This window comes from Lissotriton helveticus, chromosome 12 (genome assembly GCF_964261635.1).
Source record: "Lissotriton helveticus chromosome 12, aLisHel1.1, whole genome shotgun sequence".
Classification (NCBI taxonomy): Eukaryota; Metazoa; Chordata; class Amphibia; order Caudata; family Salamandridae; genus Lissotriton; species Lissotriton helveticus.
The window spans coordinates 283,498,694-283,514,307 of record NC_136073.1 but is presented as its reverse complement, the minus strand read 5'-3'; the positions used below and the strand labels follow the sequence as shown (position 1 = coordinate 283,514,307).

The following is a 15,614-nucleotide window of genomic DNA, read 5'->3' as shown; positions in this document are numbered from 1 at the left end:
TTTTCCACATTGGAGTCTGAGATCATAAAGTAACAGTTGCTATTAAATGTTCTTAACTTAGAGGAAATCTCTTAAGTACTATGAACATTACAAACACAAAAAATGGAAAAAGAAAAAAAGCGAAATCTACTTCTGTAGAAGCATGGTAATGGCAAAAACCACCAACACACAAAAAAGGGATTGGGAGGAAAACACTTGTCAAAGAAATCCAAGAAAACGATATTAATGTAAAATGATAACTGTTTTAAATCAACATTTACTGACCTTTATTTACATTAATCAGGCTGTAAATGTAACTTGAAATTAAAATGTCTTCACTTTAAACTGTTCATGTAGCTTTCACTTTTATTAGCAGTGCAGTGCCTTATCCAAACATTGTGGTCAAGGTATTCTGAACAAAACTAATAACTATGTCATCCTCTGAGATGGGACATTGGTTGATGGCAGGATCATTAGATCAGTGAGGCAGGTCAAGCATGATAAGCAACCATGTTCCTAATTATTTAATAAATATAGAAAAATGGTAAACATCTTAAAAACGGAAACTGGTCCCACATTCAAAAGGCGACATAAGAAAAGTGATGTATAGTAGCAGTTTTGGAGGTAGTGCCGTTGTCTTAATTTCATTTAAAAAATGTGTTTGTTCCAGTCACTTAATATATATTTTAATAATTAGCCCATCTCGAATATTCCACACAGTGATAATGTATTTGGCTGTTTTACACCTGCAAGACAAACATGCTTCACCGTTATCAAAACATGGAAGCATCATATCCCATCATATTGACTAGAATAGAGTCTGTAGTACAATAATACAAAGCTGTCAGAGTTAAACCATTAACCTATGGTTAATCTGTGATTAAGTAGCCACCAGTCTTCCAGCTTGTTTTCATCCACAGAATTTCCATCATGTACAGTCTTAGGGCAAGAAAAGGTTACTGCTGTGTAGCAGAAATCCAATAGATAATAAGGCATGCATTTCCTAATGCCCTGAAATGAAGAGATTGAATGCTGATCTAGTGCAGACACAGTCTATCCTTTAGACTATCTTCCACAGTCTCTTGGATCCAGGCCTTGTGAACTGAGTTATCCTTGTCACTCTGTTTTATTATTGTTAGTTATTCCCAGTTGCTGCCAGCAATGCTGCAAATGCAGAGTTGGGTTTCTGTACCAGATCCGCGGGCCTGCCAAACTCTGCAACCTGAAAGAGAAAATAAATTATAGTTATAAAATGAAAAATGACTCCTTGGCTCCATAGTATAAAGAATAAATTATTTGACAGGACCTCTTAGTGCCCTTAATTTCTGTTCTGTATGCTAGTGTTGAGATTGTCTGTCCAGATGGACATCTTATTGAAAGCAAATGTGCTGTAAAGACTTGCAAAGAAGTCCAGTCTAGTGCTATCACAACGCTTTTCCCCAATCCCCAATCTTAGAGCTGGATTAAAGGAAACAGAATACACACAATGGCATCAACATTTAAGGCAGCAGTATAGCCTCACCACAGAGCTTGTTTGTGTTGACATTGTGCCTCTCATCTTTTTATAAAGTCAGAGGATCATTACACATTATATCGTAAAAAGGTTCCTTCACCTGAAGGCTTTATTTTTATTAAGGCCTGTGATGTTAAAATTAATCCTTACTGTTACACAGCAGTGAAGCTTCAATCGTGTTTATGAGAGGGATAGCTACAGCCATTTTCCCATTATGTTTATCATGACATCGTGCTGCATTGTGCATGAAAAAAAGCACCATCATAAACATTTGCAGTTGGACACTTCTAATTCTACACCTTAAATCAAAAACATTCAACATCCTTTCATTGTGTTATAATGTAGTTAATTTCATAGTACTGGACTTCGTAAAAAATCATTCTCATCTGTAGTATTTTGATTATTATGTTACGTGATGATTATTTGTAGTGTCTGTCTCACCAGAAAGGATATTCAGGCGCCAAAGCAAAAACAATGGGACTATGCTGTCTGAGCCTGTGATCTAGGTAAATAGCTATTTTTCATTTTCCTGCAGAACTCATGGACTGGGGTGGCTGTTCTGATGTGCAGGGAAGGTCATTCCAGGCTCTAGGGGCAAAGCATGAGAAAGTGCAGGCATCAGTTCTGGCACAGAAGATGCAGCGTATGTGTGCTGGCAGGAGGCCGGCTGAGCATAAATGTGTGGCGGGGTGCGGCTATTGATGTGGCTGCTGAAGTAGGAGGGACCTAGATTGTGCAGGGCTTTGTAAGTCGGTGTGTGTGTGTGTGTGTGAGGAGCTTGAGGAGTGCATGTTTGAGGAAAGTAAGCCAGTGGAAGTCACACAATATTGTCTGCAGTATGGGTGGAATTTAGTATCTGCATTGTGTTCCTCTAGGTTGCCTTCAAATTACAAAAGAAAACATCATAGTGTACAAAAATGGTGACAAGAGAGCTAAACATTTTAAAACGTCTAAGACTATAAACATAAATATCAATGTTTTGGACACATGAGAATATAAGATATGCACCATATTTGTAACAAGAGAGGTGGGGACACATTTGTCTTTCAATTCAGATAATTATCCTTGCAAACTGCCCAATTTACTTTTATTACTGAATGTACTGAACAGAATAGAATGATAAAGTGAGAAAAGCAGTCATGAGCAGAAAGGCAGGATAGTGAAAAATATGAAAAAGGTAGCACATGAAAACAGAGGATCCACAGCATATTAAGGCATCCAATGGATTTTAAGGCTGGGGAGAGGAGTTGACCTACCGGCTAGGGCAGTCGACCTCGAATCTGGGGAACTGGGTTCGAGCATCGGCAATGACACTGAACGTCCTGTGATTCTGGGCAAATCACCTAATCTCCCCGTGCCTAACAAAAAATAAAATGAATGTGTCCTCATGTAATGCAACTGGTGCTATGTAAAATACTCTGAAACCCGATTTGGGTCAAGTTTGCGCTATAAAACTATGTTAAAAAAAAGGCTGTCATCATATGTTCCTCAGGAATGCCACATTGGTTTGCACAAATCATATCTACAGTGGTTATTAGTTTCTTAGGGGCATGAACAACATCCTGAAAAGAACGCTGAAGAAATGGGAAATTTCGGAGTGTTTGGGAAATAGCACTCAATGGCCATGATAATTCCGGATTTTGTGAGTATTTTTCACCCAACAATATATTCATCTTTAAGCTTGTAAAATATCTGGGGCGAAAATTAACATAATGCTGTATTCCAAGAATCCTTGCTATTCCCATTTCTACCTAAATCAGGAAATACAGTGGACCCATGATGAAGGTCTAAGAGGGGAGCAAGGTAAGGTGACGAATAAATTAGAAGGATTGAGGGTTTTAAATAGCTTACCAAAAAATCTCAACAAATAGACTAACGCTTTGATAGGGAGCATGGCAAAGGATGGGCTATGGGATGAACAAGACATGCAAGTCCCCAAAATGAAAGCAAGGTAAAAAAGAAAACCAAGAAAAAAAGATTTAGAGAATAAATAAAACAGGTAATAATATTTAAGGGTAACCAGAAATGACAAAGACTCTAAAACAGATTATACTTGTGAAATACATAAGCCAGCACAAGGAGAAGGTTACGTTTCTATTTCAATATATTTGAAAACAACACATTTTTCTTCCCCTTGCAATTGCACTTAACCAAATATAATTGGAGTCAAAGTCTCAGTTTTGTGAAAGGACCATTCAGCTACCTACCCAGAACGTATTCCAAGATTAAAGTTTTGTAAACTTAAGTAGGGCAATGGAGAAATCACATGAACTATTTAATAACATTGTGGCCTTTACTGCATTTGTCATCTTTTTGAGTCTCTAATTTTGATGCTATTAGGACTTTATTTAGTGCCATAGTGTGTATGCTGAGGCCCTAAAATGGTATTGATTAAATTGATTTCATTCAATAGGTCTATTTAAAATTTTTGTGAGGCTGTAATAGATGGCACAGAAAATGGGCCAAGTGCATGGGAGGTAAAAGCGGTATGTGGGTTCTAGCATTTATTTACAACATTTCATATATGACATAAATAAAAGGCTGCCAGAGACTAACTGTGCAATGACTGGACTGTAATTTAATAAGTCACCCCTACAGTATGTTTTGTAAGAGCCCAATATATAAATAAGAAAATGGAACACTATCTTTTTAAAAAGTGTACCCCTACAGTGTCTTAATTATTCAATAGAACATGCCTAGGTGTGAATAAATATTACATTTTCTACCTTCACTTTGGAAAATGCCATTAAAGTCCTTCAAAGATATTATTTACATAACTTTCAAAACATGATTTAATGATGAAATCAGCGTTTTAATAACCTAAGTAGGTAATAGCTCTATAAAATATACTTTAGACTGCCTTATCTGGCTTTCACCAGTTTCTATTTATTTATTTTTAAAGTGCATGATTGCACCTAGGTCAGCCTGGTGCCAACAAGAGGCCACCAGCATTACACATCTACTGTTTAAACAACGAGTCAGATGTATAAAGCATTTCAACAATTGCAAATGCTAAATTTAAGCATTTGTGACCGTTAAAAGATTTTCTTATATACTAATCCAATTATAGGAGTTGAAAAGTTTTTCTGACTTCTAAAATGGAATTCCGGATGGATACTGATTCATTAATTGGAAGGAGCATGTTGTAGTTGTCTTTTCTAAATACCTAATCAGTATATAATGTATCAATGTTTTGCAACTGAAATCAGGTCACAAAAGATTGATATTTTACCAACACCTCATGAGAAGCAAGAGGTCTTCCTGGGACCATTCCTCCTTTGTGATGTAAAAAAAAAGGTGGTTTAAGATGAGGCAATTGTCCTGGTAATCATAACCTACACTTAAACACATTTTTAAGATTATTTTTTTTTACCCAGCCCATTTCTTTTAAGAAAAATAGGCTGCATTTAAGAAAATGTTTACGTTATATAAAAGCAATCGCAGACATGCTGGTCTTCTGGCCCAAGCAAGCCATCATTGCTGTCATGGTTTCCAATTGTAGGTCAGACGGCAACCCTCTATGATTTGTATTTTAAAAACTGACCTGTTAGTACATGGGGCCGATTATGATGGCGGACGGACCTGAGTCCGTCCGCCACCATAGAGTAGGGGGGAACGTCCGAATGGGCAGCGGCGTTCCCCCCGTGAAGATTAGGATGTGACCGCCAGGGTGGCGGTCACATCCTCAATCCTTAACATTGCGGCGGGTGCAGCTTCAAGCTGCACCCGCCGCAATGTTAAAATGCATACTTTGCATTTGTATGCAGAAAGCGGCAGGCACCGCGCGGTGCCTGCCGATCTCTGCATACAAATGCAGGGGGGTACCTTAGGTACCCCCCATGTGCACCCCCCCACCCCCCCTTCACCTAGGGGGCCCGCAACGGGCCCCCGCAGTGAAGTTCCACATGCTTTTCCACGGCGGAAAATCTGGCTTCCGCCGGCCCCGAGGATGCGGATTCACCGCAATCATAATCGGCCCCATAGTTTGGTTCTTAAAAGTCTTTACCAGCTGATAAAATACTGGTCCCAACCTGCGACCAGTATTTTGAAATCAGATATTCATACATCTGGCTCAAGGTCTTACGATCCATCAAAACATTTGGCAAGGTGGTTTGACAATTCAGTTTTAAGTAGCAAATTTCACTTAGTGGCTACCAGATGTGCAATTAAATTACCACCTTGCCAAGATTTATTTTTCCTAAATAGCTGAAAATAACACGGCTAGGAAGATCAAAGTGTTATCAGAGGGGACTATCAAGTGAATAGATGTTTAAGGAAAGAAGGGCATACCCATGCAAAGCTTTAAAACAAACACACAGGCTATTGGAGAGAACATGCTTAGTGATAGGGAGTAAAAGTGGGGTCTGCTGATTGGTTGAAATAGATGCATGACATGGCAAATTAAATAGTAAGTACGCTGTACTGTTCTTCACCAGTTGAAAGAATTGAATTAAGTTTGTTGGGAAATCATGATACTCTGCATTGTCTTTATCAAATCTGGCTCCAACCATGGCATGAGTGAGAGAATAGTGAACAGATTTAGTGATGAATGGAAGAAAATTATTAAATATCTTCGGATGCCAAAAACATGTTGAAGAAACATCCGCAATTTGAGCAAGAAAGGAGAGTTTCATCATCTTGACCCCCTAAATTCCTTGGAGCGCCTACATAAATGGGGCACTGACCAAGAGCATCAGGACACAAGTCAGGTCCAACCAAAGGAAGCGTCACCCAGTCTCAACAAGTTAGGTGTATCTGAATTTAACTTTAGGCACTTACTGTCTTCAAGAATTTCAGGCAATTAGCATGGAGAGCATCATCTTTTCCATCCTGTCTCAGTATTATTTGTATATCACTGCATAACAAATACAAGTGAGCTGGAGTGTCTTAATCAGCTTTCCCATTGGCGCTACTTAAAGATTGAGTAAGATAACACTAAGACACTTCAAGGCTTAGAGAGGTAATAACCCTAACTCAGAAGATGTACTGTCTCTGATCCCATAAAGTACACATATTTTTTCACTGCTCTTTAGCAGGTATTTGCTATCTAGAAGTGGCACAATAAAGTACAACCTTAGCACTATCCCTTTTCACTTGGGCTTTTCCTATTTAGTCCCAGGACCTTCTTAGACAACCAGGCTCAAGCCGTGATAGGGGTGAGAACCCGTTTGGACCATGTCAGATGGAAAGAAGGAATAGTGAACAGGAAAAGGAGCTGGAAACAAGCCTAACTGGTAGCAGAAAGGTTCTGTCATACTAAAATATGTGACTTGTATAACTTTACACTTTACAGTTTAGCAAAAAGAAAGTGCTGCAAAAGGTGGTGGGGGACAGCAGAAAATAGTTATGATTTGGTGGTTACATTTCTTCAGTCACTGGCTAGTGCATAAGATAAGTCTGGTGTCCTAACCACTGCCTCCTTAGAACAGTCCTGGATCTTGGAAGAAGGGCCTCTTGACGTAGAAGAACTGGTGACTCCTGACTCCCCTTGGAAGAAAAGGACCCATGCAAGGACTCATTGACCTCTGGCACTCTCCAAGGGTCAAGTGATTGGCTTTTGTTTGCTTGCTTCAGGGGCACAAAAGCAGAATGAATCCTGACTGCAAGAGGGCTCAATTAACCACAGAGAACTGGACTCTGCAGGCGACAAGCTAGAGAGAGACTTGATGTCAAGGAATATGCTCTAAGGAACTGGTGGCTGCAGGACCAGCCAGAAGAAACGTACCGAGCGGCAGGATAAAGGTAACACATACAAAGAGATCAACCTGTTATCAAGCCTGTCTGATTTCTCAAATGGTAGTGACTCTAATCAAAATATTTACCTTGCAGCATAGAAACACAGAAATAAATTTTCTTATGAGTGTGGGGCTCTCAGAAGCGTGTCACTGAGTGAGACGCATCTGAGAGCCCCACCCAAGAATCAAGTCAAGAAAAGAACTATCTATAATCAAAGTGATGGACTTGTGTCTGTGTTTAAATTGTGGAATGAACTGACATATGACAAACAGAACTAGCGAGTAGGACTCTTGATCAGATGTGTTTTTATTGTGAATCTGCTTGTGTGGTATGATAGTTGGTATACATGAGAGGAATGAAAGGTGAGAATGGAAGAATGATGGAGTAATCTTTCTGGGGGTTACCAAAATATAATTCACTGTTTAGAAAAGTTAAGGAATGTCTTTCTCTAATTGAAATAATACAGTGAATTTGTTTTATGTAATTTGTTTGCTAATATAAATCCTAAAAAAAAGTGTGAAAATACAAAATAATATATAAAAATATTTTTGATAAATAAACATAACTGAAAAGAAAATTAATTTCTATGTTTCTATGTTGTAAGGTAAATATTTTGATTAGAGTCACTATCATTTGAGAAATCAGACAGGCTTGATAAGAGGTTGTTCTCTTTGTATTTATTTCCTTTCCCCTCCTCTTAGGCCTTAAAGCAACTGGGGCTACCTGTGTGCCCATAAAGGTAAAACATACCCATTTTGTTCAACCTCCAAAGTACAGTGATACAGTGCTTAACTTGCCCTAGAAGCCTCAATCAATGTGGGTAACAAAACCAGGTTTGTCCAACTCAGAGCTTTTTCCTTAGTGGACAAAAGGCTCAAATAAAAATTAACATTTCTGCTGTCAAGGACCACTACTGGCTATAACTTCCAAGTGTGCCCGCTGGAGGATTTTGATTTCCACAAAAGTGTTTGAGTTAAAATATAAAAACTGGGGTGATATGCCAGGTCCATCCAACCGATCAAGCTCCCTCAGTGGCCAGAAAATCTCTCTTTTTATTCCACTTAAAGCTTTTGTTGAGAAAACCAGAGTTTCTGCAGGAGCTAAATGATGTCTCTTTTGCTCATCAAAGTTTTCTCTACTTTTTTCTAAGTTGGTTTGGTAATTTTATTGTGTTGTGATCTTTTCCTTGAAATTGAGAGTACTACTTGAGCTTAACACTCACTTCCCTTTGGGGATTGCTTGCTGGTCGTGAAATAACCATGAATGGTTGAGCAGAGATTTCCTCAGAGCTATGGATTGACCTAACTTTGGTGTTCAACAGATGGAATATGACTTTGTCTAGCAGTTACCATTGTCTAGCATGCACACCAGCGGTGGGGTTATGATTGATGACTGACAAGTCTTGACCAATGGTAGATATATTTTATCTATTCTTTCATGATACTGTCTCTGTGCAAGAATTAACATCCTAGCTAAATTGGCAAATGTTCAAATAACAAGCAGGTATGCTCCCAAAAAAACATTTGAAAAAGATAGCCTACAAATGTGTAATTTTAGCCCAGTCCTCGTTTTGTTGTTCTAGTAAATGAACTTTTTAAACATCTGGGCAAAAGCGAATTGAGCCCTATCCAGGCAAACCTCATATATGTGAAGCCCTCCACATTGACACTCCTAGGATGGTATTTCTAGTCCTTTCATCTCACTCTTATTTTCAACCCCTTCTGTCTTTCTATTATGTTTTAAGGCAACTACAAAACAGGGTACCTATGTAAATAGGCTGCTTTCTTAACAAAAAGAAGAATCTAGGCTTCTTGGTAAGATTACACATTCACTGTTATTATGTTCACCCAGTGTCCCTCCGACCCATGTTTTTGCAAAAAAACACTTGGCGTATACATTGCAGTGGTCTGGAGACAGACATTTTTAAACAAAAAGAAAGGTAATACACACACAATGGCAAATAGGGGATTGATGCCTCTAGGACCTCCTGAGCGACCTCTGACCACTAAGGGCCATCAGGCATCTGGTCAAACCCCTTTCTTCTGAGGTCTAGAACATGACCACAATTTAACCCCTTCCATTCTCATGATGGAGCGGTTCCATCATGAGCCACGGTGGGTGTATGCTCATGACGGAACCGCTCCGTCATGGCACCCATCCATAGTGGAAGCGTCAACAACTTGCCACAAAGGGGGATTGCAGCAGAAGAGTTTCTGCTGCCCCCCTCCGATGGAACAGATAGGTTTTTTTACTCCTGGGAGGGGGGGTTCCTGCACGCATAGGGGCATCGGGGGAAAGGAACGAGTTTTTCCTCTCCCCTGATGTCTCTGTGCAGGGCATTTCTTCTTCACGATCGCGCACAGTATCGCGATCGTGCAGCAGAAATGCCCCCACTAGGCCCATGGGATTACTTTTTGGAGTAATTCAAGAGATCCCTTGGGCAAGGGTCGCTTCTTAGGGGGCTAAGTAATTTGTATGTTTTTTCTGACCATGGGGGCAGATCAGCCCTTCTTTTGGCCTTTCTGGGGGCCAAAAACCCCACTAAACACCAGGGATTTTATTTACTATGTAATTGAAGCGACCCCTTGGGCGAGGATTGCTTCCAAAGGGCTAAATAGTAGGTATGTTTTTTCTGTCCCCCTGGGGGCAGAATGGCAATTTGTTTGCCCTTTCTGCCAACACCCCACTAGACACCAGGGGCAGATCAGCCCATTTCTGTGGCCTTTCTGCCCCAAGGGGAGGCAGTAAACCTCATTAGACACCAGTTTTTTTAATTGCAGATAGAAGTATCCCCTTGGACAAGGGTCGCTTCTAAGGTGGCAAATTAAGTTTATGTTTTTCTCCCCCCCGGGGGCAGATTGGCTTGGTTTTGGCCTTTCTGCCCCCCTGAGGGGGTGGAAGAAAACTCTTCTAGGCACCAGGAATTCTTTTTTATTGTAGAGAGTCGCTTCCAAGTTACATTATATGTATGTATTTTCTGCCCTCCTGGGGACAGATCTGCCCATTTTTTTTGGCCTTTCTGTCCCTAGGTTAGGCAGGAGGCAGAAAACCCTACTAGGCACCAGGGATCTATTTCTTTTGAAAGGGGGGCACGTTTCTGTCTGCTGTTGTCAGCTCCGCTTGGGGTACAAATCAGCCTGGCAGAAAACCTCACCCTATCCCATGGGCAAGATCACCCACCATTTTTCTGGCAGATTGACCATTTGGATAGTGACGTAGCGTGTTATAATGTTAATTGTTTTATTTCTTGTGAATTGCAATTGTAATGCTTTATTTCTCCCTTTTTATTCTAGTTCAAGGCTTTTGCTCTTTAGACTGTTCCAGGATGCTGTTTCATTACTGGTGGTTCTGCAGTTTGTGTAGTTGCATGTGTTTGATAAGAGATTGTTTTTTGTACAATGTAAATGAGTTTCATTTCCCTGCATGAATGTGTTTTTTGCAAATGGTGTAATAATAGCAGTATGTTTGGCTTCTGTTTGTTGAGTGTCAAAATCTTTTTGCATTTGTGCTCAGTGTGTATTTTGCTGTCCTGTGAGTAATCGATTTAGGGCTAGATGTAGGTAATCACAATTTACAGATTCTTAAATGCCGAATTTTACAGTTTTGGTATTTAACAATCGGTAAATGTGATGTAGGTAATAAATCGGTAAATTTTACTGATTCGGTAATATTCCTTATTACCGAATCGGTAATACCGATTCAGTAATGAGGAATACCTTCCCATTCATTCAGAGTAGGTGCTGGTGATTGTAGTTATCTTTGGCAAGTGAGTCATTGTTTTTGAGTATGTAGATCTTTGTGCTAAAGCCACTCTTTGTTTATTACTTATTTTGCAGTGTTTGTTGTTGTGGATTTGTTTGTGAAGTCTCCTTTCTTTGTAAGGACTATGGCTAGCTGCATGATTACTGATCAGCAGGTTATTGGTATGCTTTTTGAGTCTTCCTCTGACCATGGTTCAGAGACTGACTCTGCATCTGAGGCAGAGTAGCCAGTGGGGGTAGTAGAAGATTCTGCCAGTAAGTTTTCTGTCCATGATGAATCATCAGATGATGAAGCCACTCTTAGTGCAGATGAAGTGCCTGTCTTAGAGGAGGACATTGATGTGCTGATAGTGCAACAAGAGACATCTGGGTTGCAGCCTGGGTCGGCAAGGCTTACCATTGGAAGTGCAGCCCCCTGGGTTGCCCCAGGCATGATGCAGCCAACTTTGCCATACTGTATTGGTGTTCCAGGGCGTAGAGTGGATACTGAAAACCTTTTGCCTATACATTTTTTTCAGTTGTTTATGGACAATGTATTTTTGGCAGAGATTGTTGACTAGACTTATTTGTATGCTGAACAGTTTTTGAGGGACAACAGTGCCAGCCTTAGGCCCTACTCTAGAGCTACCCAGTGAACTCCCACAAATCTGGAAGAGATGAAGTAGTTCTTGGGTTTAACTTTTTTGATGGGCTTGCTAGGAAAGCCATCGATGTCATCATATTGGTCTACTAGTACCTTGATGGCAAAGGCTATATTTCCGGCAGGCATGAGTTGTGATAGGTATTTGGTTCTGCTTCGGATGCTGTATTTTGTCAATAATGGTTGTGACCATCTTTTTAAGATTCAACCTGTCATTGATCACTTTGTAGATCGATTTTCTGAGATCTATGTTCCAAGGAAATAAATGACAGTGGATTAGTCTTTAATCTTGTTCAAGGGCTGCTTGGTTTTTAGGCAATACATTCCTATGGAATTAAGATGTATATTCTGTCTGACTGTAAGACTGGATATGTCTCTAAATTCAGGGTGTACATCGGTAAGGATTCCAGGATTGATCCCCCTGGTTGTCCATCCACTTTTGGAGTGGCTGAGAAAATTGTGTGGGAACTTGGTATAGGGCTGTTTAACATTTATATGTAGATAACGTCTGTATATGTAGAAACGCTGAGCCTGTAAACAGGCGAGGTCGCCCCCACACACCCATGCTACTGCCTCGCTTGCCTAACCTCTGTTGCCTTCATTTTCCATCAGCTGTGCCCTCGTTACCCTTCTTTTGCAGCCTTCGTTTTTTATTTTTTTTAAATTCATTTTTCCACAGGGCGACCCAGCCGCCGCTGAGCCGCCCTCTGTCCTCCTTTCCCGCCGCTGCCTCCCTGCGGCCCGCCCCCCCTCCTGCCCACTCGCCGCCCTGCTCCCGCCACCCAGCTGCTCCTCCCTCCCGGCTCCTTCTTATGACGCCCATGCATACGCCCAGCGGTCACGTGCAGCGGGTGCGCCGAAGGCACGCCAAAGGCAAGCCCGTCTGCACCCGTCCGCGCCTGGCCCGCGCCCCGCGCCAGGACCCCTGGCCCCAGCAGACACCAACCCACCCGCCGGACGTACGACGCTGCGACACTCAACGCACTCAACGCCGGCCGGATCCCCGGATGCCACCGTGCCACCCCGAGACGCACCCACGGACCCTTCACCTGCAATTCCTGCAATTTCTCCTGCATCCGGACCTGCACCGCACCCGCCGAGCAGAGCACCAGCAGCAACCACCTGAAGTGCATCCTGCTCAACACCCGCTCCGTACACAGACACGCCGTGGAACTCTGGAACCTGCTCGACACCACAACACCAGACGTCGCCTTCCTCACAGAAACCTGGATGAACGCCTCCTCTGCACCCGACATCGCCATCGCCATCCCAAACGGATACAAGATCACCCGGAGGGACCGCACCAACCAGACTGGAGGAGGCATCGCCATCGTGCACAAGAACACCATCTGCATCACGACCGACTCCAACGACACCTTCTCCGCCGCCGAGCACCTCCACTTCCAGATACACACCGACCCAAAGATGACCCTCAGAGGCACCCTCATCTACAGGCCCCCAGGACCATGCACACAATTCAGCGAGGACATCACGGACTTCATCAGCCCGCACGCCATCCCCTCCGCTGACTACATCCTCCTAGGGGACCTCAACTTCCACCTGGAGAATAACAAGGGCCGCAACACCGCCACCCTGCTGGACAACCTCGCAAACCTCGGACTCAAGGAACTGGTCAACACCCCCACCCACTACGCCGGCCACACGCTTGATCCCGTCTTCTCCTCCAGCAAGCACATCACCTTCAGCCACGCCACCGGACTTCACTGGACCGACCACAGCTGCGTCCACTTCAACTTCAGAAGAACAACGACCCACCACCACCCGCAACAGGTTCCTCACAGGAGCTGGAGCAAGATCACTGCCGAGCAGCTCACCCCCTCCCTCAGCCAGAACCCGCCCGCCAGTACAACGGACCCCAACGAAGCAGCCCACAACTTTACACAGTGGCTGACCGCCTGCGCAGACGACCTCACGCCACTGAAGAACCCTCCCAGCAGACCCAGAAGCAAGAAAGCCACCTGGTTCACCGACGAACTCAAGGACTCCAAGAAGAACTGCCGCACCCTCGAGAAAGCCTGGCTCCTCGACCAGACCACAGACAACATGACCACCCTCAAACAAGCCACCCGCAAGCACCACCAGCTCATCCGCACCACCAAGAAGAAATCACTGAAGGAACGACTGGACAACAACGCCCACGACGGCAAGGAACTCTTCAGCATCGTCAAGGAGTTCTCCAACCCCAGCACCGGCAACAACGACATCACTCCTTCACAAGACCTCTGCGACTCTCTCGCCTCGTTCTTCCACCGCAAGGTCGCCGACATCCACAACAGCTTCGGCGCTCCATCCACGCACTCAACCGTCGAACCAACGCCCCCGCCGCCACCCTCCGCACCTGGACCACGGTGACCACCGAAGACACAACCCGCACGATGAACACCATCCACTCCGGATCTCCAACCGACCCCTGCCCCCACCGCGTCTTCAACAAGGCTGACTCCATCATCGCACCCCAACTCCGGAACATCATCAACATCTCCTTCAACACCGTCACCTTCCCGGAGAGCTGGAAGCACGCCGAGCTCAGCGCCCTACTAAAGAAACCAACAGCGGACCCCACTGACCTCAAGAACTTCCGCCTCATCTCACTCCTCCCTTTTCCTGCCAAAGTCATCGAGAAGACCGTCAACAGACAGCTTGCCGCCTTTATCGCGATGAATGGATCCCTCGACCCCTCGCAGTCCGGTTTCCGAGCCAACCACAGCACCGAGACCGCCTTCATCGCAGTCACCGACGACATCAGAACCCTGCTCGACAACGGGGAAACAGCGGCCCTCATCCTCCTGGACCTCTCCGCAGCGTTCAACACTGTCTGCCACCGCACCCTAGTCCAACGCCTCAGCAACACAGGTGTCCAAGGGATGGCACTGGAATGGATCATCTCGTTCCTCGCCGGAAGAACACAGAGAGTCCGCCTCCCCCTGTTTCGATCCGAGGCCACCGAAGTCATCTGCGGCGTACCGCAAGGATCATCGCTCAGCCCCACCCTCTTCAACGTCTACATGAGATCCCTTGCAGCCATCGCACGCCAACACAACCTCAACATCATCTCCTACGCCGACGACACCCAACTGATCCTCTCCCTCATCAGTGATCCCGCCACCGCCAGAACTAGCCTTCACGAAGGGATGAAAGACGTCGCCGAGTGGATGAAAAACAGCCACCTGAAACTGAACTCAGACAAGACGGAAGTCCTCATCCTGGGACTATCACCCTCCGCCTGGGATGACTCCTGGTGGCCCCCTGCCCTGGGCATCACTCCCAAACCAACAGACCATGCACGCAACCTGGGCTTCATCCTGGACTCCTCCCTCTCGATGACCAGACAAGTCAACGCCGTCTCCTCATCATGCTTCAACACCCTACGCATGCTCCGCAAGATCTTCCGATGGATCCCGACCGAAACCAGGAAGACGGTCACCCAGGCACTCGTTACAAGCCGACTGGACTACGGAAACACCCTCTACGCCGGAACCACAGCCAAGCTACAAAAAAGACTCCAACGCATCCAGAACGCCTCCGCCCGACTCATCCTGGACATCCCCCGACGCAGCCACATCTCCGGCCACCTGAAGGACCTGCACTGGCTCCCCGTCAGCAAGAGAATCACGTTCAGACTCCTCACCCACGCACACAAGTCCCTCCACGATCTGGGCCCCAAGTACCTCAACGACCGCCTGACCTTCTACACGCCCACCCGCCAGCTACGTTCGACAAGCCTCGCCCTCGCCACCGTACCACGCATCCGAAGAGCCACCGCCGGAGGAAGATCCTTCTCCTACCTGGCGGCCAAGACATGGAACTCCTTCCCCACCCACCTTCGACTGACCGAGGACCATCTCGCCTTCAGGAGACAACTCAAGACCTGGCTGTTCGATCAATAGCAGACCCCTGCCCCCCAGCGCCTTGAGACCCTTCCGGGTGAGTAGTACGCTATACAAATGCTATGATTGATTGATTG

At 44.4% G+C, this 15,614-nt stretch overlaps 1 protein-coding gene across 2 annotated transcripts in view; it reads right to left on the bottom strand.

The window, feature by feature from the left end:
* Positions 1-327: 327 nt before the first annotated feature.
* ABCC12 (ATP binding cassette subfamily C member 12) overlaps positions 328-15,614 on the bottom strand; it is a 1,077,363-nt gene continuing 1,062,076 nt past the window's right edge. For both annotated transcript variants that reach the window (XM_078670535.1, XM_078670536.1), the window contains one exon: positions 328-1,201. In XM_078670535.1, the coding sequence (XP_078526661.1) occupies positions 1,115-1,201 (87 nt within the window). In that variant the 3' untranslated portion in view covers positions 328-1,114. The remainder of the gene's footprint in view (positions 1,202-15,614) is intronic.